This window comes from Indicator indicator, chromosome 38, assembly GCF_027791375.1.
Source record: "Indicator indicator isolate 239-I01 chromosome 38, UM_Iind_1.1, whole genome shotgun sequence".
Taxonomy (NCBI): domain Eukaryota; kingdom Metazoa; phylum Chordata; class Aves; order Piciformes; family Indicatoridae; genus Indicator; species Indicator indicator.
Window position 1 is genome coordinate 579,110 of NC_072047.1, and position 21,677 is coordinate 600,786.

General features: G+C 53.6%; 1 protein-coding gene across 1 annotated transcript in view; it reads right to left on the minus strand.

The window, feature by feature from the left end:
* The window catches only part of XPO7 (exportin 7), a 71,206-nt gene that overhangs the window by 18,270 nt on the left and 31,259 nt on the right, over positions 1–21,677 (minus strand). The window contains exons 9-18 of the mRNA XM_054396587.1: positions 20,112–20,185; positions 17,935–18,054; positions 16,849–16,995; positions 14,789–14,961; positions 13,973–14,166; positions 11,150–11,255; positions 5,354–5,489; positions 3,042–3,115; positions 1,889–1,969; positions 697–760 (exon numbers count right to left, since the gene is read on the minus strand). Coding sequence (XP_054252562.1) covers positions 697–760; positions 1,889–1,969; positions 3,042–3,115; positions 5,354–5,489; positions 11,150–11,255; positions 13,973–14,166; positions 14,789–14,961; positions 16,849–16,995; positions 17,935–18,054; positions 20,112–20,185 — 1,169 coding nt within the window. The remainder of the gene's footprint in view (positions 1–696; positions 761–1,888; positions 1,970–3,041; positions 3,116–5,353; positions 5,490–11,149; positions 11,256–13,972; positions 14,167–14,788; positions 14,962–16,848; positions 16,996–17,934; positions 18,055–20,111; positions 20,186–21,677) is intronic.

The window sequence follows — 21,677 nt, forward strand, 5'->3', positions numbered from 1 at the left end:
TCCCTTCAGGTAGTTGCAGACAGCAATGAGGTCTGCCCTGAGCCTCCTCTTCTGCAGGATAAACACCCCCAGCTCCCTCAGCCTCTCATCACAGGGCTGTGCTTGAGACCCCTCCCCAGCCTTGTGCCCCAGCCCCCTCCCCAGCCTTGGTGCTCCAGACCCCTCCCCAGCCTTGTGCCCCAGACCTCTCCCCAGCCTTGTGCCCCAGACCCCTCCTCATCCTCGCTGCCCTTCTCTGGACACATTCCAGTATCTCAATGTCCTTCTTAAACTGAGGAGCCCAGAACTGGACACAGCACTCAAGGTGTGGTCTAACCAGTGCTGAGCACAGGGCAGGATGAATTCCCTGCTCCTGCTGGCCACACTATTTCTCCTGCAGGCCAGGATGCCATTGGCCTTCTTGGCCACCTGGGCACACTGCTGGCTCATGTTCAGCTGCTGTAAACCAGGTCCCTCTCTGCCTGGCTGCTCTCCAGCCACTCTGACCCCAGCCTGTAGCCCTGCATGGAGTTGTTGTGGCCAAAGCGCAGAACCCAGCACTTGGGACTTGTTAAATGCCATCCTGTTGGACTCCACCTATCTGTCCAGCCTGTCCAGCAGGTACAATGGAAGCATTTTGGGCAACAGCTGAACTTCCAAAGTGTATCCCTGGGGGTCCTGGAGGGAGCTGGCAGTGAGAGGAGCAGCAGGACTCACCGTGTGATTGTTCAGCATGAACTGTACGGCGCTGAGCTTCACCAGCTTCCTCACGCTGCTGTAGGTGCAGGATGGGGGTTAAGGAAGCAGCAGGGGGAGCAGAAGACTTCTTGGCAGTGCTTGCAAAGCACTTTGCAGGGCAGAGCTGCAAAGGGACTTAACACCTGTGGCATTGGAATGTGTTCTAAAGCTCTCTTCTCTTCGGTTCGAGTGGACCTCGGCTGCACAAATCTCCGCTGTGGTCAGGTTTGGTTTAGTCTCTCAGGAGGAGGAAGCAGGCAGCCAGAAGAGATTGTGGCTATAACTAACTTAACTACATTAATTGCCAATAAATTAACTGTCACAGGGAGCTACAAAGCAACTATGAGTCAAAAAAAAAAAAAAAAAAGAATCACAGAATGGGTTGGGTTGGAAGAGACCTCAAAGCTCATCCAGTTCCAACCCCTTGCCATGGGCAGGGACACCTCCCACCAGCCCAGGTTGCTCCAGGCCTCATCCAAGCTGGTCTTGAACACCTCTGGGTTTGGAGCCTCCACAGCATCTCTGGGCAACCTGTTCCAGTACCTCACCACCCTCATGGGGAAGAGCTTCCTCCTCATCTCAATCCTTCTTCCAGTTTGAAGTCATCACCCCTGGTCCTTTCACTCCAGGCCTTTGTGCAAAGTCCCTCCCCAGCTCTCCTGTAGCTCCTTCAGATACTGGAAGGCTGTTCTGAGGTCTCCCTGGAGCCTTCTCTTCTCCAGGCTATCAAAATCATCAAACCCCAACTATGTTACAGCCACCTACTGCAACTCAACAGCTGGATGAGACACTGACCCAGCACTTGCCCTCTGCTCTTCTCACTACCTCAGAGATCACAGAATGGTTTGGGTTGGAAGGGACCTTGAAGATCATCTAATTCCAACCCCCTGCCATGGGAAGGGACACCTCCCACCAGCCCAGGTTGCTCAAGGCCTCATCCAACTTGTCCTCGAACACCTCCAGGGAGGGGACATCCACAACCTCCCTGGGCAAGCTGTTCCAGTGTCTCCCCACCCTCCTCACTGCAAAGATGAAGCAATGCAAGATGAAGCAGTTGAGGACTCTGTTACACACAGAGGGCTGCTGGTTTCAGAGGAGCATCTGGGTGACTCTTGCCCCATCCTAAAGTTTAAGTCTCCTGTGCACCCAACATCTCTTCTGCAAAGGATATCCAATGGAGAGGTCATTGAGCAGCTGCAGCGTCTTGGAGGTGATAGGTTCACATCGACCCCAGTACTTCAAGTTGGTGATGCTAGGGAAGAGGACAAGAAGGAGAGATCAGGAGGGGTTTGCTCAGCATCCCCTTTTGCTGTCTTCTGGCAGAGTTCTTGCAGTTGCAAAGTCAACCCAACGGCATCAGCTCCACCCTCCACCGAAAGCACAGACATCACAAAGCCACGAAATATTGGTATAAAATCACTGTACTTACATTTGGTTGACTAGAAAAATTATCCTTCAGATAATCTTCACTACTTGGGTCCCAAGCTACACTGGCCCATACCCAGGCCCTTGGAATTCTGTGGCACTCCAGGGCTGGTTTCTGCAGCAAGGGTAAGAGAATTCTGCGGCAGTGACTACATGCAGACGTATGCAATTCTGCACCTGCACCATCCACTGTCAGCTGCAGAATTCTAGTAGCCCTTGCTTCTTCCAGGAGAGCCACCTGCACCCCTCTGGGGGTGAGGGACAGCTTGGGCTGGGGGGAGAGGAAGGCAAAGCCCCCATGCAGGTAAAGATGGAAGGGCAATGCTAAAGAAGCTGAGGGGGAGCTAACGGTTGCGTGGCACCAGGCAGGTGGCACTGGGTGACTGAATTGGTTCCAATTGCTGCCAAGGACTCGACAAAAAAAGTCAGTCCAAGCTTTGGTCCAGAGGAAAGGTGCCAAGGAAGAGGCCAAATCGAGTCCCTACCAGAGTGGAAGATGTTTTAAGCCAAGGACTTGCCCTGCCCTGCTCCTGACCAGCACAACCTGCAAAAGGAAAGCTCTGAAGGAGCACTGAGTGCCCTCCCCACAGAAGCTTTGGTGAGTGCCAAGAGCCAAGTGACAGGGTGCTTGAGGCTGTCCCCTCTCTGACTTTGGTTTTAAGCAGGCACTGGGAAGAGGATCCATTATCCTGTGTGTGTTTTTGTGTCTCCACGGTGGTTAAATCACTCCTGGGTACCGCACATGACCATCGGCCCTGAGAACAGCTGCTGCTCTCTCAAGTGAACCAGATGCTGCTGCTTTTAGACTCAACAACACTCCCCCAACATTCCAGTTTTTCCTGGTTTAGACCTTTAAATCAACCCTGGAACCTCTGCTGCCTGCAGGCATCAACACTTACATCTTCCCTATGAAGACACTCAGGACCATAGTCTCATCGTTCAGCCCCAGGACCTCTGAGAGACGGCGGTACAGCTGCAGGGGGCACAAAACAACAGCAGGTTAAAGGCAGGAAAACAAGGAAGGATCAAGGATCAGTTTGGGTTTTCACTTCTTCTCCCTTTGTGGTGTTCCCCAGGGAGATGGTGGAGTCACCACCCCTGGAGGTGCTCAAGAAATGTGTGGATATGGCACTTGGGGACACGGTTTGAAGTCCATAAGGTTGATGGTTGGACTGGATGACCTTAAAGGTCTCTTCCAACCCAAACAGTTCTGGGATTCCATGATTTCTGGGAGGGTTGCTCTGGGTTTTCCTAGGTCAGTCAATGCATGGAGATGTTTGTGATCTGATCCAGACCAAGCTTTGCCTTCATCACTGCTACCTCTTCTCTACCTGTGCAGAGAAGCTGGAGCATTTGTTTTTCCCTAGGAAAAGGAGATAGAGCAGCTGTGCTCCTCCACCCGCAGCTACAGGCTGCCCAGGGAGGTGGTTGAATCCTCATCCCTGGAAGGGTTTCAAAGCTGCAGACATGTGGTGCTGAGGGTCATGGTTTAGCCCCAGCCTTGGTAGAGTGAGAGAATGGTTGGACTGGATGAACTTAAAGGACTTTTCCAACCCAAACATCTCTGTTTGTCTGGAACTCAAAGCCTCTTGTCACATCACTGCTCTGAAGCCTCCAGGATGGGGAAGGAAGGCCCTGGGCACCTGGAGAGGAAGGCCCTGGGCACCTGGAAAGCTCTTCACAATGAGGGTGGTGAGACACTGGAACAGGTTTGCCCAGGGATGTGGTTGAGGTCCCATCCCTGGAGACATTTGAGATCAGATGTGGCCCTGGGCAGTCTGATCTAGTTGGAGCTGTCCCCTGCTGGACAGGATGACCTTTGAGGGTCCCTTCCAACCTGATGCAATCTGTGCAAGAAAGACCCCAGGGCAACTGGAAAGGAAGGGAAGCTCATTCTGGAGTAATGTCCCCATTCTTTCCATTTCTATCTGCAGAAGGTATCTCTGCAGAGACACATCCCAAGTCCAACACATCTCTAACTGCCTCGTGATGAAGGGGGTGGATCCACATCTTCACTTCAGACAAGCAAGGCACAGACACCAAGCTCAGGCTGCTCACCAGGGGGTGAGACTCAACACACTTCCACAGGTCCCTTCAGGGACTCATGTGAAGCCACAGCAGGAATCTGGTAGATAAAAGTGGAGCCAGGTCTCCATGGCCATGGTGTTTGAGGTGGTTTTTCATAACCAGCTCCAAGTTTGCCAAGTTAACATTGGGTAGGCATCAGCAGAGAGGTCTCTAAGATATTGTCAGCTCTGAAGAAAATAAATAATGCCACTGGATGGAAAAAGGGAGGGCATTTAGGCTGGAGGAGAGAAGGCTGAGAGAGGACCTCATCAATGTCTATAAAGATCTGAGGAGTGGGTGCCAAGATGAAGGTGCCAGGCTCTTTGCAATGGTGTCCTGGTGGACAGCAATGTGCCCTTGTGGCCAAGAGGGCCAATGGCATCCTGGGGTGCAGCAAGGAAAGTGTGGCCAGCAGGGCTAGGGAGGTTCTTCTCCTCCTCTCCTCTGCCCTGCTGAGGCCACAGCTGCAATCCTGTGTCCAGTTTTGGGCTCCCCAGTTCAAGAGAGACAGAGAGCTGCTGGAGAGAGTCCAGTGGAGGTTACAAGGGTGTTGAAGGGTCTCGAACATCTCTGCTATGAGGAAAGGCTGAGAGCCCTGGGGCCGTTTAGTCTGGAGAGGAGAAGGCTGAGAGGGGATCTGATCAATGCCTGGGTGGCAAGAAGGGGCCAGGCTCTGTTCAGTGTTGTCCTGTGGTAAGACAAGGGGCAGTGGGCACAGGGTGGAAGCCAGGAGGTTCCACTTTCAAGGGGAGGAGAGCCTGCAGAAGAGCAGCCCCAGAGGGGAGCTGAGCAATGCTCAGCAAGAGCTAAAGGAGCTGTGGGGGGCAAGAGGCTGGGGCCAGGCTCTGCTCAGTGGTGCCCAGGGACAGCACAAGGGGCATAAACTGGCACCCAGGAGGTTCCATCTGAAGAGGAGGAGAAAATTGTTTGGTGTGAGGGTGCTGGAGGGCTGGAGCAGGCTGCCCAGAGAGGTTGTGGAGTCTCCTTTCCTTGTGTGGAGCCTTTCAAGCCCCATCCTGCGTGACCTGCCTTGGGCGCTCCTCCTTCGGACTCAACCACCTCCAGAGGTCCCTTCCACCCCCTGCCTCTGTGCCATGAGTGGATTTGGCATCACCCCCGTGCCACAGCAGAGGGGGCTGCTTACCTTGGAAGACTTCTGCACCTGATCTCCGATGTAGATCTTGCGGAACTGCTCGAAGAAGCTCAGCATGGCGAGCTCCAGCTTCTCGTTGCCAGCCTGTGCCAGGCGAGAGTCCGTCAGGTTCATCAGCTGCAGCACCCTGCAGAGGGGTGGGGAGACAAAACCCAGCACCTTACTGGGGCGTACTGGGAAAGGGACCAGGGATTTCTGGCACGTGGTGCGGCTTCCAGGCTTGCCCACAACACAGCTTTGGTGGTTCCTGCATTTTGTGGGTCAGGAACTGCCAAGAGGGATAACAAAACACTGATCCCCCCCCCCCCCAGCCTAGGGCACATGCCTCTGCTGTGCAGGGATGTTGTAACGCTCCTAAGCCCCTCCTAAGGGGGGCTGAAAGGCTCCTGACCCCCTCCTAAGAGGGGCTGAAAGGCTCCTACTGGTTGTAAAGGCTCCTGACCCCCTGCTAAGGGGGGCTGAAAGGCTCCTACTGGTTGTAAAGGCTCCTGACCCCCTGCTAAGGGGGGCTGAAAGGCTCCTGACCCCCTCCTAAGAGGGGCTGAAAGGCTCCTGACCCCCTCCTAAGAGGGGCTGAAAGGCTCCTACTGGTTGCAAAGGCTCCTGACCCCCTCCTAAGGGGGGCTGAAAGGCTCCTAAACCCCTCCTAAGAGGGGCTGAAAGGCTCCTGACACCCTCCTAAGAAGGGTAGTAAGGTTCCTACTGGTTGCAAAGGCTCCTGACCCCCTCCTAAGAGGGGCCGAAAGGCTCCTACTGGTTGTAAAGGCTCCTGAACCCCTCCTAAGAGGGGCTGAAAGGCTCCTACTGGTTGTAAAGGCTCCTGACCCCCTCCTAAGAGGGGCTGAAAGGCTCCTGACCCCCTCCTAAGGGGGGCTGAAAGGCTCCTGACCCCCTCCTAAGGGGGGCTGAAAGGCTCCTGACCCCCTCCTAAGAGGGGCTGAAAGGCTCCTGACCCCCTCCTAAAAGGGGCTGAAAGGCTCCTGACCCCCTCCTAAGAAGGGTAGTAAGGCTCCTACTGGTTGCAAAGGCTCCTGATCCCCTCCTAAGAGGGGTAGTAAGGCTCCTACTGGTTGTAAAGGCTCCTGACCCCTCCTAAGGGGGGTTGAAAGGCTCCTGACCCCCTCCTAAGAGGGGTAGTAAGGCTCCTACTGGTTGTAAAGGCTCCTGACCCCCTCCTAAGGGGGGCTGAAAGGCTCCTACTGGTTGTAAAGGCTCCTGACCCCCTCCTAAGGGGGGCTGAAAGGCTCCTACTGGTTGTAAAGGCTCCTGACCTCCTAAGGGGGGCTGAAAGGCTCCTAAGGGTTGTAAAGGCTCCTGAACCCCTCCTAAGAGGGGCTGAAAGGCTCCTGATCCCCTCCTAAGAGGGGTAGTAAGGCTCCTACTGGTTGCAAAGGCTCCTGACCCCCTCCTAAGAGGGGCTGAAAGGCTCCTGACCCCCTCCTAAGAGGGGTAGTAAGGCTCCTACTGGTTGCAAAGGCTCCTGATCCCCTCCTAAGAGGGGTAGTAAGGCTCCTACTGGTTGTAAAGGCTTCTGACCCCCTCCTAAGGGGGGCTGAAAGGCTCCTGACCCCCTCCTAAGAGGGGTAGTAAGGCTCCTACTGGTTGTAAAGGCTCCTGACCCCCTCCTAAGGGGGGCTGAAAGGCTCCTAAACCCCTCCTAAGAGGGGCTGAAAGGCTCCTAAACCCCTCCTAAGAGGGGTAGTAAGGCTCCTACTGGTTGTAAAGGCTCCTGACCCCCTCCTAAGGGGGGCTGAAAGGCTCCTAAACCCCTCCTAAGAAGGGTAGTAAGGCTCCTACTGGTTGCAAAGGCTCCTGACCCCCTCCTAAGAGGGGTAGTAAGGCTCCTACTGGTTGTAAAGGCTCCTGACCTCCTCCTAAGGGGGGCTGAAAGGCTCCTGACCCCCTCCTAAGAAGGGTAGTAAGGCTCCTACTGGTTGCAAAGGCTCCTGATCCCCTCCTAAGAGGGGTAGTAAGGCTCCTACTGGTTGTAAAGGCTCCTGACCCCCTCCTAAGGGGGGCTGAAAGGCTCCTGACCCCCTCCTAAGAGGGGTAGTAAGGCTCCTACTGGTTGCAAAGGCTCCTGACCCCCTCCTAAGGGGGGCTGAAAGGCTCCTAAGGGTTGTAAGGCTCCTGACCCCTTCTAAGAAGGGTTGTAAGGCTCCTGATCCCCTCCTAAGGGGGGCTGAAAGGCTCCTAAGGGTTGTAAGGCTCCTAACCCCTTCTAAGAAGGGTTGTAATGCTCCTGACCCCTTCTAAGAAGGGTTGTAAGGCTCCTGACCCCTTCTAAGAAGGGTTGTAAGGCTCCTGATCCCCTCCTAAGGGGGGCTGAAAGGCTCCTAAGGGTTGTAAGGCTCCTGACCCCTTCTAAGAAGGGTTGTAAGGCTCCTGATCCCCTCCTAAGGGGGGCTGAAAGGCTCCTAAGCCCATTCTAAGGGTTGTAAGGCTCCTAAGCCCCTTCTAAGAGGGGTTGTAAGGTCTTGAGTTTAATCTCCTGCCAAACTGAGTTCTGGCTGCTGCAGCACTCACCCAGCCTCTGCCCCTACCATGTTCCCAAAGCCACCTGAGAAGCCACTGCCTGCTGCCCTGACAAGAGCCAGGCTCTAAAGGACCTCCCAGCTGTGAGCCCTCCCAGAAACGAAACTGTGACCTAGGGAAGGGCTTGAGGAGCAGAGATCCTGCTGGCCAGGGAGGGTGGAGGGATTTGAGGGTAAAAAACACACATTGAGGGGGGACACACAACAGCAATTCTACTCCTTTTGGCAAGTGCCACGGAGTGGGAAGGAAGACAACAGGTAAAGATTTGGCTTCTGAGAAGAGGCATCATGGAGGCTGGCACTGAAGTATAGAGAGGGTCTCACCACATCCCCTCCTGGAGCTCAGCAGCTAGGTGGGAAGCTGGCTCCCCACCAGCAGCTTCCAGTTTAGCTCCTGTAGCAGCTTCCAAGCTGGTTACACTCCGGAGCAGAAGGCATTCAGTGTGACTTGAGGTAGGTTGGCAGCTGTGAGCTGCATGTTCTCACAGCCATCAAACAAAGCTTGGGCTGGAGAAGGTTTAGAATCCCCCCCAGATCCACAGCAGGTGGTTAGATAACATGATGGAGTCTTAACAGCATCCAGCATGTTGGACTTGATGATCTCAAAAGGTCTCTTCCAACCTCAGGAGCTCTATGATGACATCATGGAGTTTTATCCAGCATGTGTTGGATGAACTGATGGACTTCTATCAACATCCAGCATGTGTTGGATGAACTGATGGAGTTCTACCAACATCCAGCATGTGTTGGATGAACTGATGGACTTCTATCAACATCCAGCATGTGTTGGATGAACTGATGGAGTTCTACCAACACCCAGCAGTGTGGTGGATGAACTGATGGAGTTCTACCAACACCCAGCAGTGTGGTGGATGAACTGATGGAGCTCTACCAACATCCAGCATGTGGTGGATGAACTGATGGAGCTCTACCAGCATCCAGCAGTGTGGTGGATGAACTGATGGAGCTCTACCAACATCCAGCAGTGTGGTGGATGAACTGATGGGAGTTCTACCAGCATCCAGCATGTGGTGGATGAACTGATGGAGTTCTACCAGCATCCAGCAGTGTGGTGGATGAACTGATGGAGTTCTACCAGCATCCAGCAGTGTGGTGGATGAACTGATGGAGTTCTACCAGCATCCAGCAGTGTGGTGGATGAACTGATGGAGCTCTACCAGCATCCAGCAGTGTGGTTGATGAACTGATGGAGCTCTACCAGCATCCAGCAGTGTGGTGGATGAACTGATGGAGTTCTACCAGCATCCAGCAGTGTGGTGGATGAACTGATGGAGTTCTACCAGCATCCAGCATGTGGTGGATGAACTGATGGAGCTCTACCAGCATCCAGCAGTGTGGTGGATGAACTGATGGAGTTCTACCAGCATCCAGCATGTGGTGGATGAACTGATGGAGCTCTACCAGCATCCAGCATGTGGTGGATGAACTGATGGAGTTCTACCAACACCCAGCAGTGTGGTGGATGAACTGATGGAGCTCTACCAGCATCCAGCAGTGTGGTGGATGAACTGATGGAGCTCTACCAGCATCCAGCAGTGTGGTGGATGAACTGATGGGAGTTCTACCAGCATCCAGCATGTGGTGGATGAACTGATGGAGCTCTACCAGCATCCAGCAGTGTGGTGGATGAACTGATGGAGTTCTACCAACACCCAGCAGTGTGGTGGATGAACTGATGGAGTTCTACCAACATCCAGCAGTGTGGTGGATGAACTGATGGAGCTCTACCAACATCCAGCAGTGTGGTGGATGAACTGATGGAGTTCTACCAGCATCCAGCATGTGGTGGATGAACTGATGGAGTTCTACCAGCATCCAGCATGTGTTGGATGAACTGATGGAGTTCTACCAGCATCCAGCATGTGTTGGATGAACTGATGGAGTTCTACCAGCATCCAGCATGTGTTGGATGAACTGATGGAGTTCTACCAGCATCCAGCAGTGTGGTGGATGAACTGATGGAGCTCTACCAGCATCCAGCAGTGTGGTGGATGAACTGATGGAGCTCTACCAGCATCCAGCAGTGTGGTGGATGAACTGATGGAGCTCTACCAACATCCAGCAGTGTGGTGGATGAACTGATGGAGCTCTACCAGCATCCAGCAGTGTGGTGGATGAACTGATGGAGTTCTACCAGCATCCAGCAGTGTGGTGGATGAACTGATGGAGTTCTACCAGCATCCAGCATGTGGTGGATGAACTGATGGAGTTCTACCAGCATCCAGCATGTGGTGGATGAACTGATGGAGTTCTACCAGCATCCAGCATGTGGTGGATGAACTGATGGAGTTCTACCAGCATCCAGCAGTGTGGTGGATGAACTGATGGAGTTCTACCAGCATCCAGCATGTGGTGGATGAAGTGATGGAGCTCTACCAGCATCCAGCATGTGGTGGATGAAGTGATGGAGCTCTACCAACATCCAGCAGTGTGGTGGATGAACTGATGGAGCTCTACCAGCATCCAGCAGTGTGGTTGATGAACTGATGGAGCTCTACCAGCATCCAGCAGTGTGGTGGATGAACTGATGGAGCTCTACCAGCATCCAGCAGTGTGGTGGATGAACTGATGGAGTTCTACCAGCATCCAGCAGTGTGGTGGATGAACTGATGGAGCTCTACCAGCATCCAGCAGTGTGGTGGATGAACTGATGGAGTTCTACCAGCATCCAGCAGTGTGGTGGATGAACTGATGGAGCTCTACCAGCATCCAGCAGTGTGGTTGATGAACTGATGGAGTTCTACCAGCACCCATGCTGGATGATGTTGTAAAGCTTTAGGAGCTATGGAGGCAACACAATATTCATGGACAAAGCCCACTCAGGATCATTAACCAGGACAAAAGACTTTTCCCCCAGCCCCAGCAAAGAGCCATCATGCAGGAAGTGGAACTGCAAAGCATGGACTTCAACCCAGGCTCAGTTCTCCTCTGCCATGCTCAAGACCCATCATGCATGAAGCCCTACTCCAAAGCATGGATTCAAGCCCAGGAGCAGTTCTCCTCTGCCATGCCCCTCCCCTCTCCATCCCAGGAGTCCCAATTCAGCCAGGGCAGATCTTTGCCGGCTGCCTTTCACCGGCGCCTCCAATCCTTCCTTCCAGGACAGCCAGTTCCACAGGGTTCTTTTTTTTTTTTTTTTTTTTTTTTTGGTGAGAAAAGGGGAAGGGCATGGTGGGCACCTCCTGGGCTTGGAACTTGACTGAGGGGTGGAGTTGCAGAGCAGCTTCCCTACCGACAAACCAACTCCCCATCCATGGCGTCCTGCTCATCCGTGCTGGCGAACGAGACCCTGCCGCCGATCACGGCCCCGATGATGTAGACCAACCAGGTCAGGCGTCCTGCAAGCAACACAGGGCAGTCACAACCAGGACAGCAGGCACCACCACCACCACCACCACCACCTCCTCACACCTGGCAGCAAGGAACCGGAGCAGATTGGTAGCTTTAAGAGTCAATAGCTGGCCACGCAGCTCCGTCTCCCCGGCTGGGAGGCGAGATGGGAGCGAGGGTGGAGGTTCAGCGTTGGCCACCCCTGAGGGGATGGAGAAGTTTGCTTGGGGAAACTGAGGCACAGGCAGCAGCAGCTTCTAAAGTGAGGAAAGGCTGGAGGGAGCTGGGCAGAGGTGAACTTCATGAAATTCAAGCAGGGCAAGTGGAGGGTCCTGCACCTGGGGAGGAACAACCTCCTGCAGCAGGACAGCTGCTGGGGAGCAGCTCCAGGGAGGAGGAGCTGAGAGTGCCTGGGGCCAGCTGCATGGCCAGGAGCCAGCAAAGTGTCCTCATGGCCAAGAAGGCCTCACTGGGGTCCTGGAGGGCAGCAAGAGTGTGGTCAGCAGGGCCAGGAAGGTTCTTCTCCCTCTTTACTCCGCCCTGCTGAGGCCACAGCTGCAGTCCTGGGTTCAATTCTGGGCTCCCCAGTTCAAGAAGAATGAGGAACTGGTTGAGAGGGCACAGCAAAGGACTACAAAGATGCTGAGGGGCCTGGAGCATCTCTGTGATGAAGAAAGGCTGAGGGACTTGGGGCTTTTTAGCCTGGAGAAAAGAAGACTAAGGAGGGCTCTATTCAATGCTTATAAACACTTCCAGAGCAGGATGAGGCCAGGATGTTTTCAGTGGTGCCCAGGGACAGGACAAGGGGGAACAGGCACAAACCTGACCATCAGTTTCATCTAAACATGAGGAGGAACTTCTTTAACTGAAGGGTGCTGGAGGCCTGGAGCAGGCTGCCCAGAGAGGTTGTGGAGTCTCCACCTCTGGAATCATTCCAACCCCCCCTGACCATTGTGCTCCTGGACAAGCTGCTATGGGTGCCCTGCTGGAGCAGTGGGGTTGGACTGGCTGATCTCCAGAGGTCCCTTCCTATCCCATGCTGGGATTCTGGGATTCACAAAGGGAATCTTTCTGCTTTAGTGCCCCATCTACAGCAAAGTGACTCCACTGTCCACTTGGTGGGGAACAGGCACAACTTCAGGGGGAAAGAAACAAGAAGGTGAGGACTGCCTGGAGGTTTTCAGTACTCAAAGCTGTCCATTGCAGAAGCTACTTCCCTTTCCAACTCTATTCCATGGATTTCAGCTTTTGCTCTATAAAGCAGATGTGGTTGGTGGAGTCAACATCATAAACTAGACTAAAGGAAGGCATTTTGCTATCCTGAGGGTGGTGTGACCCTGGCCCAGGTTGCCCAAAGAGGTGGGAGATGCTCCATCCCTGGAACCATTCCAGGTCAGGTTGTTTGGGCAGCCTCCTCTAGTTGGTGATGTCCCTGCTGACTGCAGGGGGCTTGGGCTGGATGAGCTTCAAAGGTCCCTTCAAGGTCCCAATCCAGTCTGGGATTCTATGAACTTGAGGGAAGCAGGGTGAGCTTTAAAAGCTCCCTTCCAACCTAAAGCATTCCTTGATTCCCTCCAGAGCTCTGCCCCCATGAGAGGTCCTGCATGAGCTCAGAGAACAGTTTCAGAAGGAAGAGGAACATTTCCATACCTTTGCTGATAAACCCCAACTCCTCCAGAAGAGAGGAAGGCAGCTACACTGTGAGGGGAGGCAGAACACAGCCAGAGCTGAACCTCCAAACGACTTTATGGCCAGGGTGAAGCAAATCCTAAACCAACCAGCTGAGCAAGAACAAAACCTTCCAGGCTCAACCCACCCAAGGCTGTGGTCAGCAGCTCTCCTTCAGTGGCTTTGAAATTCAGCCTCTGCTTTGTTTGCTAAACATCAGGATCTGTGTGACCATGGCCTGCAGCTTTGATGTCATGCAACCAGAGCTCAAAATGGGTTTTTAAACCTTTGGATTCAACTTTTCTCCTTCTCCACACGGGGAACTTGTTCTCCAAGGAACCCTGATGAGGTCCCTGGTGTTGCTACAACACATTAGAAGTAGAGATTTTGAGCTCAGGAAGATTTAATGTAGATGTCACTCTGAAGCTCATGGCTATCTCTCCAAGTCTAGCCCATCAATGCTGGAAGTTTCTGCCATGCAGACAATGAGGAGGTTCACAGGAGCACCTCACACCCTGCTTCAGGCCAGGAAGAGGAAAAAAAAGGGATGGGGCAGGCAGTGCTGACTGCCTGGGGTTGGAGGAAGATCTTTGTGGCAACATCTTCAGAGCTTGTCTCTGAAGGACTGGGCAAGGAGGTGCACTACAGCTCCTCCAACAAGGTAATGGGAGTCAGCTGGAGGACAACATCATCTTCAGCCAGCAGTGGCAGTGCCTGCCCACACCCAAAACTCATGGAATTGTTAGGGTTGGAAGGGACCTCAAGGATCATCCAAGTTCCAACCTCCTCTGCCATGGGCAGGGACACCTCCCACTACTACATCAGGCTGCCCAGAGCCACATCCAGCCTGGCCTTAAAAACCTCCAGGGAGGTTTTCATATCCTACCCCACACAGACACCTTCCCAAGGGAACTTTTTCTGGGAGGGGGGGGGGGGGCGGAATCTGGCTCCTCGCTGATGGATTCCACCTGGAGCTCAGGCTTCTGAAACAGCGACTTGGAAAACAGCCAACCCACAGCTGTGAGCTGCTGGGTCCCAGCCCTCCAGACATGCTCACCTTCTTGGACAGCAACATCCATGGGGCTGGCAGTGGCACTCTGCAGCAGCTCCTGGTAGGACTGGGCTGACTGGTCGAAGAGCTGCACCAGCAGGGCGCAGGTCTTCTCGTACTCACACCGCCCGATGGTGGAGAGCTGATCCAGCTGCTGCTGCACCAGCCCAGTGTCCTCCAGGGGATCCTCCAAACCATCCCTGAGCAGCAGCAAAGCAGATCAGCAAAGAACTTCCCAGTGCAGAGAGAGTTTAAACCATAACCCAAAGAAGAGACCAAGCCCCACCTGGCTCCAACCTCCTGTCAGGGAGTTGGAGAGAGCCTCTCCCCTCAGCCTCCTTCTCCCCAGCTCCCTCAGCTGCTCCTCCCCAGCCCTGTTCTCCAGACTCTTCCCCAGCTTCCTTGTCCTTCTCTGGACCTGTTCCAGCCTCTTAATGTCCTTCTTGGAGTGAGGGGCCCAAAACCAAACCCAGGATTCAAGGTGCATCCTTAGCAGTGCCCAGTCCAGGGGACAATCCCTGCCCTGCTCCTGGTGCCCACACCACTGCTGCTCCAGGCCAGGCTGCTGGTGGCCTTCTTGGCCACCTGGGCACATGCTGGCTCATCTCCAGTGTTGATCAACACCTCCAGATCCTTCTCTGGTCACATTCTCTCTCACCAAACAATACAGGATTGCAGTCAAACCTCCCACAGATCTCCCAAAACATTCTGAAGCTGTGCCTATCTTAAAAGGAAAACTGAGAGGAGAAAACCCTGGAGCCTCCTGCGCTGGGCCTCTGGTGCTGCCAAGTAGCTTTGGTGCCATCTCCCTGCATTTCTTACCTCAAGATGATGTGGACAGACTCCAGCCTGGAGGTGATGTAAGCTTTTGTGACCTCTGGTGTGTATGTTTCAAGCATGTGAGGTTCTGTGGCCTTCACGTAGGGCACCGATGCTGCCAGTCGCTGCCACAAGCTCAGCAGATAGTGAACACTGTTGGGAGCAAACTCCCAGTGCTACCAGCAGCCAGAAGGAAGAGAAGGGAAGGAAACCAGTGAGCTACAGCCTTGATGGCTTCACCCAGATGGGTTTGAATCATAGAATCAGGCAGGGTTGGAAGGGACCACAAGGCTCAGCCAGTTCCAACCCCCCTGCCATACCCAGGGACACCTCACACCAGATCAGGCTGGCCAGAGCCTCATCCAGCCTGGCTGCAAACACTTCCAGGGATGGGACCTCAACCCTGGACAACCCATTCCAGGCTCTCACCACTCTCATGGGGAAGAACTTCCTCACTTCCAGCCTGAATCTCCCCACTTCCAGCTTTGTTCCGTCCCCCCCAGTCCTGTCACTCCCTGATATTCTAAAAAGTCCCTCCCCAGCTTTCTTGGAGCCCCCTTCAGATCCTGCAAGGCCACAAGAAGATCACCTCAGAGCCTTCTCCTCTCCAGACTGAACAGCCCCAACTCTCTCAGTCTGTCCTCATAGCAGAGCAGCTCCAGCTCTCTGCTCATCCCCATGGCCCTTCTCTGGACCCTTCCAACCTGTCCATATCCCTTTTGTAATAGGGGCTCCAGAACTGGATGCAGTTTGAGTTAGCTACAGCAACATCTCAAAGCTTTTAAAGGGCTGCTTGCCCATTTCAGCAATGAGTTTCAGTTCCCACCTGAGATCACTGGGGTTCAGCTCACCCAGGGACAGACTGAAAGATAATCCCTGAGCTCCTGGGTTGTGAAGCTGAGCCAAAGGTTTTGGTCCTAAACTAGTGCTGGGCTCGTGCTTGCAGACTGAGTCTGCAGTTTAAAGCCATTTTCCAGAGAAATGTGAACAACTGAAGAAACAAAAGGCAGACAAAGTCTGTGACCAGCTTCAGTGCAGGCTTCTAGCTTCAAGTTGTAAATCATGGGGGGAGCTGAGTGGGGGGAGCTGAGTGGGAACACACGGGGTTGGACAAGATGACCTTTGAGGGTCCCTTCCAAGCCAATGCAACCTGTGAAGCTGTGGAATGTAGAACTGTGCACTTGTTTAGGCTGGAAAAGAGCCTCTAGATCATCAAGTTCAACGCTGAACCCAGCACTGCACCATGGGCACCACTAAGCCCTCAGCACCACATCTCCACAGCTTTGAAACCCCTCCAGGGATGGGGATTCAGCCACCTCCCTGGGCAGCCTGGTGCAGGATTTGAAAACCCTTTCAGGGAAGAATTTTCTTCTAATGCCCAACCTAAACCTCCCCTGGGGCAATTTGAGGCCATTTCTTCTTGTCCTATCACTGTCTCCTTGGGAGAAGAGACCAACCCCCAGCTGGCTCCAAACTCCTTTAAGGGAGTTGTAGAGAGCCAGAAGGTCTCCCCTCAGCCTCCTCTTCTCCAGACTAAACACCTCCAGTTCCCCCTCAGCTCCTCCTCCCCAGCCCCATTCTCCAGACCTTTCCCCAGCTTTGTTGCCCTTCCCTGGACCAGCTCCAGCCCCTCAATGTCTTTGTTGTAGCTCAGCACCAAGAGCAGGCTCCAGCAATCAGGAGCTGCTATTCCCTTTACCAGCACTCCCTGCGACTGCATTGTACCAGTGGAGTGATACAGAGCTCTAAAAATAACTCCTCCTTAATAAGGTTTGGGTTTTCTTCCCCCTCCCCTCCTCCCTGCTAGGACATGGGAAGCCTCTGGAGGCATAGCAACCCTGTCTGCCCCCACACACTGCTCCTGCTCCACTCAGGAGGAAGCCACAGAACAAGCAACGCAGGACTGCAGGATCCTGGCACAGAGCCTGCAGGGCTTGGGGTGAAAATAACACCCAGAGGATACAGGGGGTAGGGAAAGAAGAGACAAGAGGGCTGGAATTTTGCTTCATGAGAAGCCAAAGGGGCATCAACACCCCCAGAAGGGCAGTAAAACCATCTGGTACCTGCAGGCTGGTGACAGTGAAGTTGGCAATGAGCCTGATGACCTCAGGGTAGTTCTCCACCTTCACCAGCTCTCCCAGCTGGTAATTGCTTTTCAATCGAGCCAGCAACCGGCAGAACTCGTGGTAGTTGTTGGGGTCTGACAAACTCTGAGAGGAGAAAGAGAAGAACTGAGAAGCAGAAGCGCTGCAGAGTGCTGGGCAGCCAGAGGCACAGAGTTGTGGTGGGACAGCAGGAAAAGAGCAGTGAGAGGTTGGACCTTATCCTGTCCCAGGCTTTGAGAACCTTTTCAGTGAAGAAGTTTCTTCTAATACCCAACCTAAACCTCCCTTGGGGCTACCTGAGGCCATTTCCTCTTGTCCTGTCCTTGTTCCTTGGGAAAAGAGATCAACCCCCACCTGGCTCCAACCTCCTTTCAGAGAGACAGAAGGTCTCCCTTCACTCCTTTCCTCCAGGCTCAACACCCCCAGCTCCCTCAGCTGCTCCTCACCAGCCCTCTTCTCCAGACCCTTCCCCAGCTTCCTTGCCCTTCTCTGAACCTGCTCCAGCTCCTCAATGTCCTTCTTGGAGTGAGGGCCCCAAACCTGACTCCCTTACCCAAGGTGTGGCCACACCAGTGTCCAGTCCAGGGGGACAATCCCTGCCCTGCTCCTGCTGCCCACACCATTGCTGATCCAGGCCAGGCTGCTGGTGACCTTCTTGCCCACCTGGGCACCCCCTGGCTCATCCCCAGCTGCTTCAAACCACCACCCCCAGATCCTTCTCTGCTGGGCAGTTTCCAGCTGCTCTGCCCCAAGCCTGGAGCATTCATAGGGTGGTTGTGACCCAAGTGCAGGCCTCAGCACTGAACCTCATCCCACTGGCTTCAGCCCATGGATCCAGCCTGGCCAGATCCCTCTGCAGAGCCTCCAGCAGATCATCATCCCACCCAACCTGGGGCTGTCTGCCAACTGACCGAGGGTGCACTCAACCCTCCAGACCAGATCATCGATGGAAGACATTCCAGAGAAGCATTAGAGAACATCCTCAGTGTGATGAAGAAGGGAGGTGCAGAGGAAGCAGAGACCCAACTGCACTGGCAGCCTCACCTGGGGGTTTTCCAGTATCCTTTTAACTCCATCAACGAGATGAGATAAAAACTTTGCTCTTTCGGCGTTGTTGAAGAGGGATCTGCGGACAGAGGCTATCTGCACGAGGCAGGATAACACCTGGCAGGGGCACAGAGAACCAAAACTGAGGGATTTGAACTATAAAACGAAGAGCCATGTTGCTCTTTCCTTGGCACAATGAATCCTTGAAGCCTGGGGCTCCTCTGAATGCTGCTCAGCAGCTCCTTTGCTTCGAAGAGGCTGGGAAAGTGCAGCCATCACCTCTGCAGTTCTCTGTAGCCTGTGCAGAATTGCAGCAGAGAGCCAAACAGCAGCACCCAGAGGAACAACAGTCACACAGTCATGGAGGTGGTTGGCTTGGAAAAGGCCTCCAAGATCATCCAGTCCAACCAGCAACCCAACCCCACCATGGCCACTAAACCCTGGCCCCCAGTGCCATGGCTACAGGTTTCTTGAACCCCTCAAGGGATGGGGACTCCACCACCTCCCTGGGCAGCCTGTGCCAATCCCTGACCACTCTTGCAGCACAGAAATCTTTCCTCATCTCCAACCTAAACCTCCCCTGGTGCAACTTGAGGCCATTTCCTGTCATTCCATCTCTAGTTACTTGGAAGAGACTGACCCCCACCTCACTCCAACCTCCTTTGAGGGAGTTGTGGAGAGCAATGAGATCTCCCCTCAGCCTCCTCCAGACTAAACACCCCCAGCTCCCTCAGCTGCTCCTCACCAGCCCTGTTCTCCAAGACCCTTCCACCGCTTTGTTGCCCTTCTCCAGATCTGCTCCAGCTCCTCAATGTCCTTCTTGGAGTGAGGAGCCCAAACCCGACTCCATACCCCAGGTGTGGCCACCCCAGTGACCAGTCCAGGGGGACAACCCTGCCTTGCTCCTCTTGCCCACACCATTGCTGATCCAGGCCAGGCTGCTGGTGGCCTTCTTGCCCACCTGAGCACACCCTGGCTCATCCCCAGCTGCTGTCAACCAACACCCCCAGATCCTTCTCCAAGTGAGGGGCCCAAAACTCAACCCAGGATTCCAGATGTGGCCTCACCAGAGCCCAATCCAGGGGGACAATCATTTGGAGGAATCACAGAACTGTTTTGGTTGGAGGTGACCTTTAAGATCATTGAGTCCAACCATCAGCCCAACACCACCATGGCCATCAAGCCCCAAAAGTTCCATGTCAGTTCTTGAACACCTCCAGGGATGGTGACTCCACCACCAACCTTTGGGCAACCAAAGAGCAGCAGTCAATGCTGAGGAGCACCCTGCAAAGCCCCAAACCCTCCCTGCCCAGTGCAAGGAACAGCTGCTCAAGCTCCAAGCTTTTTGTTTCTGCTGGCTCTTACATTTACTGCTCAAAGGGGCAGCCCAGTTCCAAGTGTAAATGCTTCAGAGTTTTATTCAGCAATAAAAGGAAACAAAAAGAAAGGCCTCAGCCTGTTAAAAGTCTCTCATGAATATTTGAGGCTCTAATTCAGACTTCTAATTCAGTAACCCTTCAAGATAATGAAGAGTGCTGAGAGTCTCAGTGGAAAAAAAAAAAAACCACAACATTCAAAGAGCCTTCTGAAGGACCTTCCCTTCCTAGCCCAAGGGCAGGGGATTTATTGGAGCATTAATTATGAAGAATATTGATCTGATAGATAAATGCCTGGCAGGCAAAAGTTTTGATTCAAGAAGAACTAACCCAACTCTTCCTTCAGGTGTGCTCTTGGCTTTTTCATCACAACTGGGACGTGGCCTAGTTTGGAAGCATGGAAGGAGAAATCTCATCCTTTGGTTGCATTCCCAGACTTGCTGCCTCCCTCACAGGGTGGTTTTAGGATCAGCTTAGCAGCATGCAAGCTGCATCCCTCAACAAGGATTTGTTGGCAGTGAGCAGGAAGGCTCTAGGTTACCCAAGGCCAAAGTAGAAGGTTGGACTTTCAGCAGCCAAGGTGCTCTGAAGTCAAATCCCAGACCTGTGGATGCATCAAAACTACCTGCAGCAGGACCAGAACAGCCACCCCTTGCCCTCCAAAGGCATCACCCATAGCCAAGGCTGCTGTCTGAAGTCAGCTTTGTGGTATTTTAACCACCCCCAAGTCAGCCAAGATGAGTCCTACAAACACTTTCTGCTAGCTCAGTCTGTAAAGCAAAGAAATCCTCAACTTACCAGAGGAGAGAACGAAGGAGGGATGGAATGATAAAGATCAAAAAACAACTGAAGGGTTGAAGAATCCAAGAATGCTGAAAGAGAGCAGAGGGTTTTGGTGAGAACACCTCCACTTACTGCTTTCCTTGGGTCTAAGGATCATCAATGTCTCACCAGTCACAGACTGGTTTGGGTTGGAAAAGGCCTTTAAGCTCACCCAGTCCAACCATTCTCTAACTCTGCCCAGGCTGGGGCTAAGCCATGGCCCTCAGCACCACAGCTCTGCCTCTTCGGAACACCTCCAGGGATGGGGATTCAACCACCTCCTTGGGAGCCTGGGCCAGGCTTTGAGAACCCTTTCAGTCAAGAAGTTTCTTCTGATGTCCAACCTAAACCTCTGTGGTGCAACTTGAGGCCATTTCTTCTTGTCCTATCCTTGTTTCATGGGAGAAGAGCCCAACCCCCACCTGGCTCCAGCCTCCTTGCAGGGAGTTGCAGAGAGCCAGAAGGTCTTCCCTCAGCCTCCTTTTCTCCAGGCTGAACAACTCCAGTTCCTTCAGCTTGCTCCTCACAAGCCCTGTTCTCCAGACTCTCCAAGTACCACACTGCAGGAACATTTCCAAAGGATTTCCGTCTCCTCACACCACTGCCTTACTTCCCTCTCCTCACACCACTGCCTTATTTCCCCTTCCTCACACCACTGCCTTGCTTCCCTCTCCTCACATCACTGCCTTATTTCCCCTTCCTCACACCACTGCCTTACTTCCCTCTCCTCACACCACTGCCTTATTTCCCTCTCCTCACACCACTGCCTTATTTCCCTCTCCTCACACCACTGCCTTACTTCCCCTTCCTCACACCACTGCCTTATTTCCCTCTCCTCACACCACTGCCTGACTTCCCTCTCCTCACACCACTGCCTTATTTCCCCTTCCTCACACCACTGCCTGACTTCCCTCTCCTCACACCACTGCCTTACTTCCCCTTCCTCACACCACTGCCTGACTTCCCTCTCCTCACACCACTGCTATTCCCCTTCCTCACACCACTGCCTGACTTCCCTCTCCTCACACCACTGCCTTATTTCCCTCCTCACACCACTGCCTTATTTCCCCTTCCTCACACCACTGCCTTATTTCCCCTTCCTCACACCACTGCCTTATTTCCCCTTCCTCACACCACTGCCTTATTTCCCTCTCCTCACACCACTGCCTTATTTCCCTCTCCTCACACCACTGCCTTATTTCCCCTTCCTCACACCACTGCCTTATTTCCCTCTCCTCACACCACTGCCTTATTTCCCTCTCCTCACACCACTGCCTTATTTCCCTCTCCTCACACCACTGCCTTATTTCCCTCTCCTCACACCACTGCCTTATTTCCCTCTCCTCACACCACTGCCTTATTTCCCTCTCCTCACACCACTGCCTTATTTCCCTCTCCTCACACCACTGCCTTATTTCCCTCTCCTCACACCACTGCCTTACTTCCCTCTCCTCACACCACTGCCTTATTTCCCCTCTCCTCACACCACTGCCTTATTTCCCTCTCCTCACACCACTGCCTTACTTCCCTCTCCTCACACCA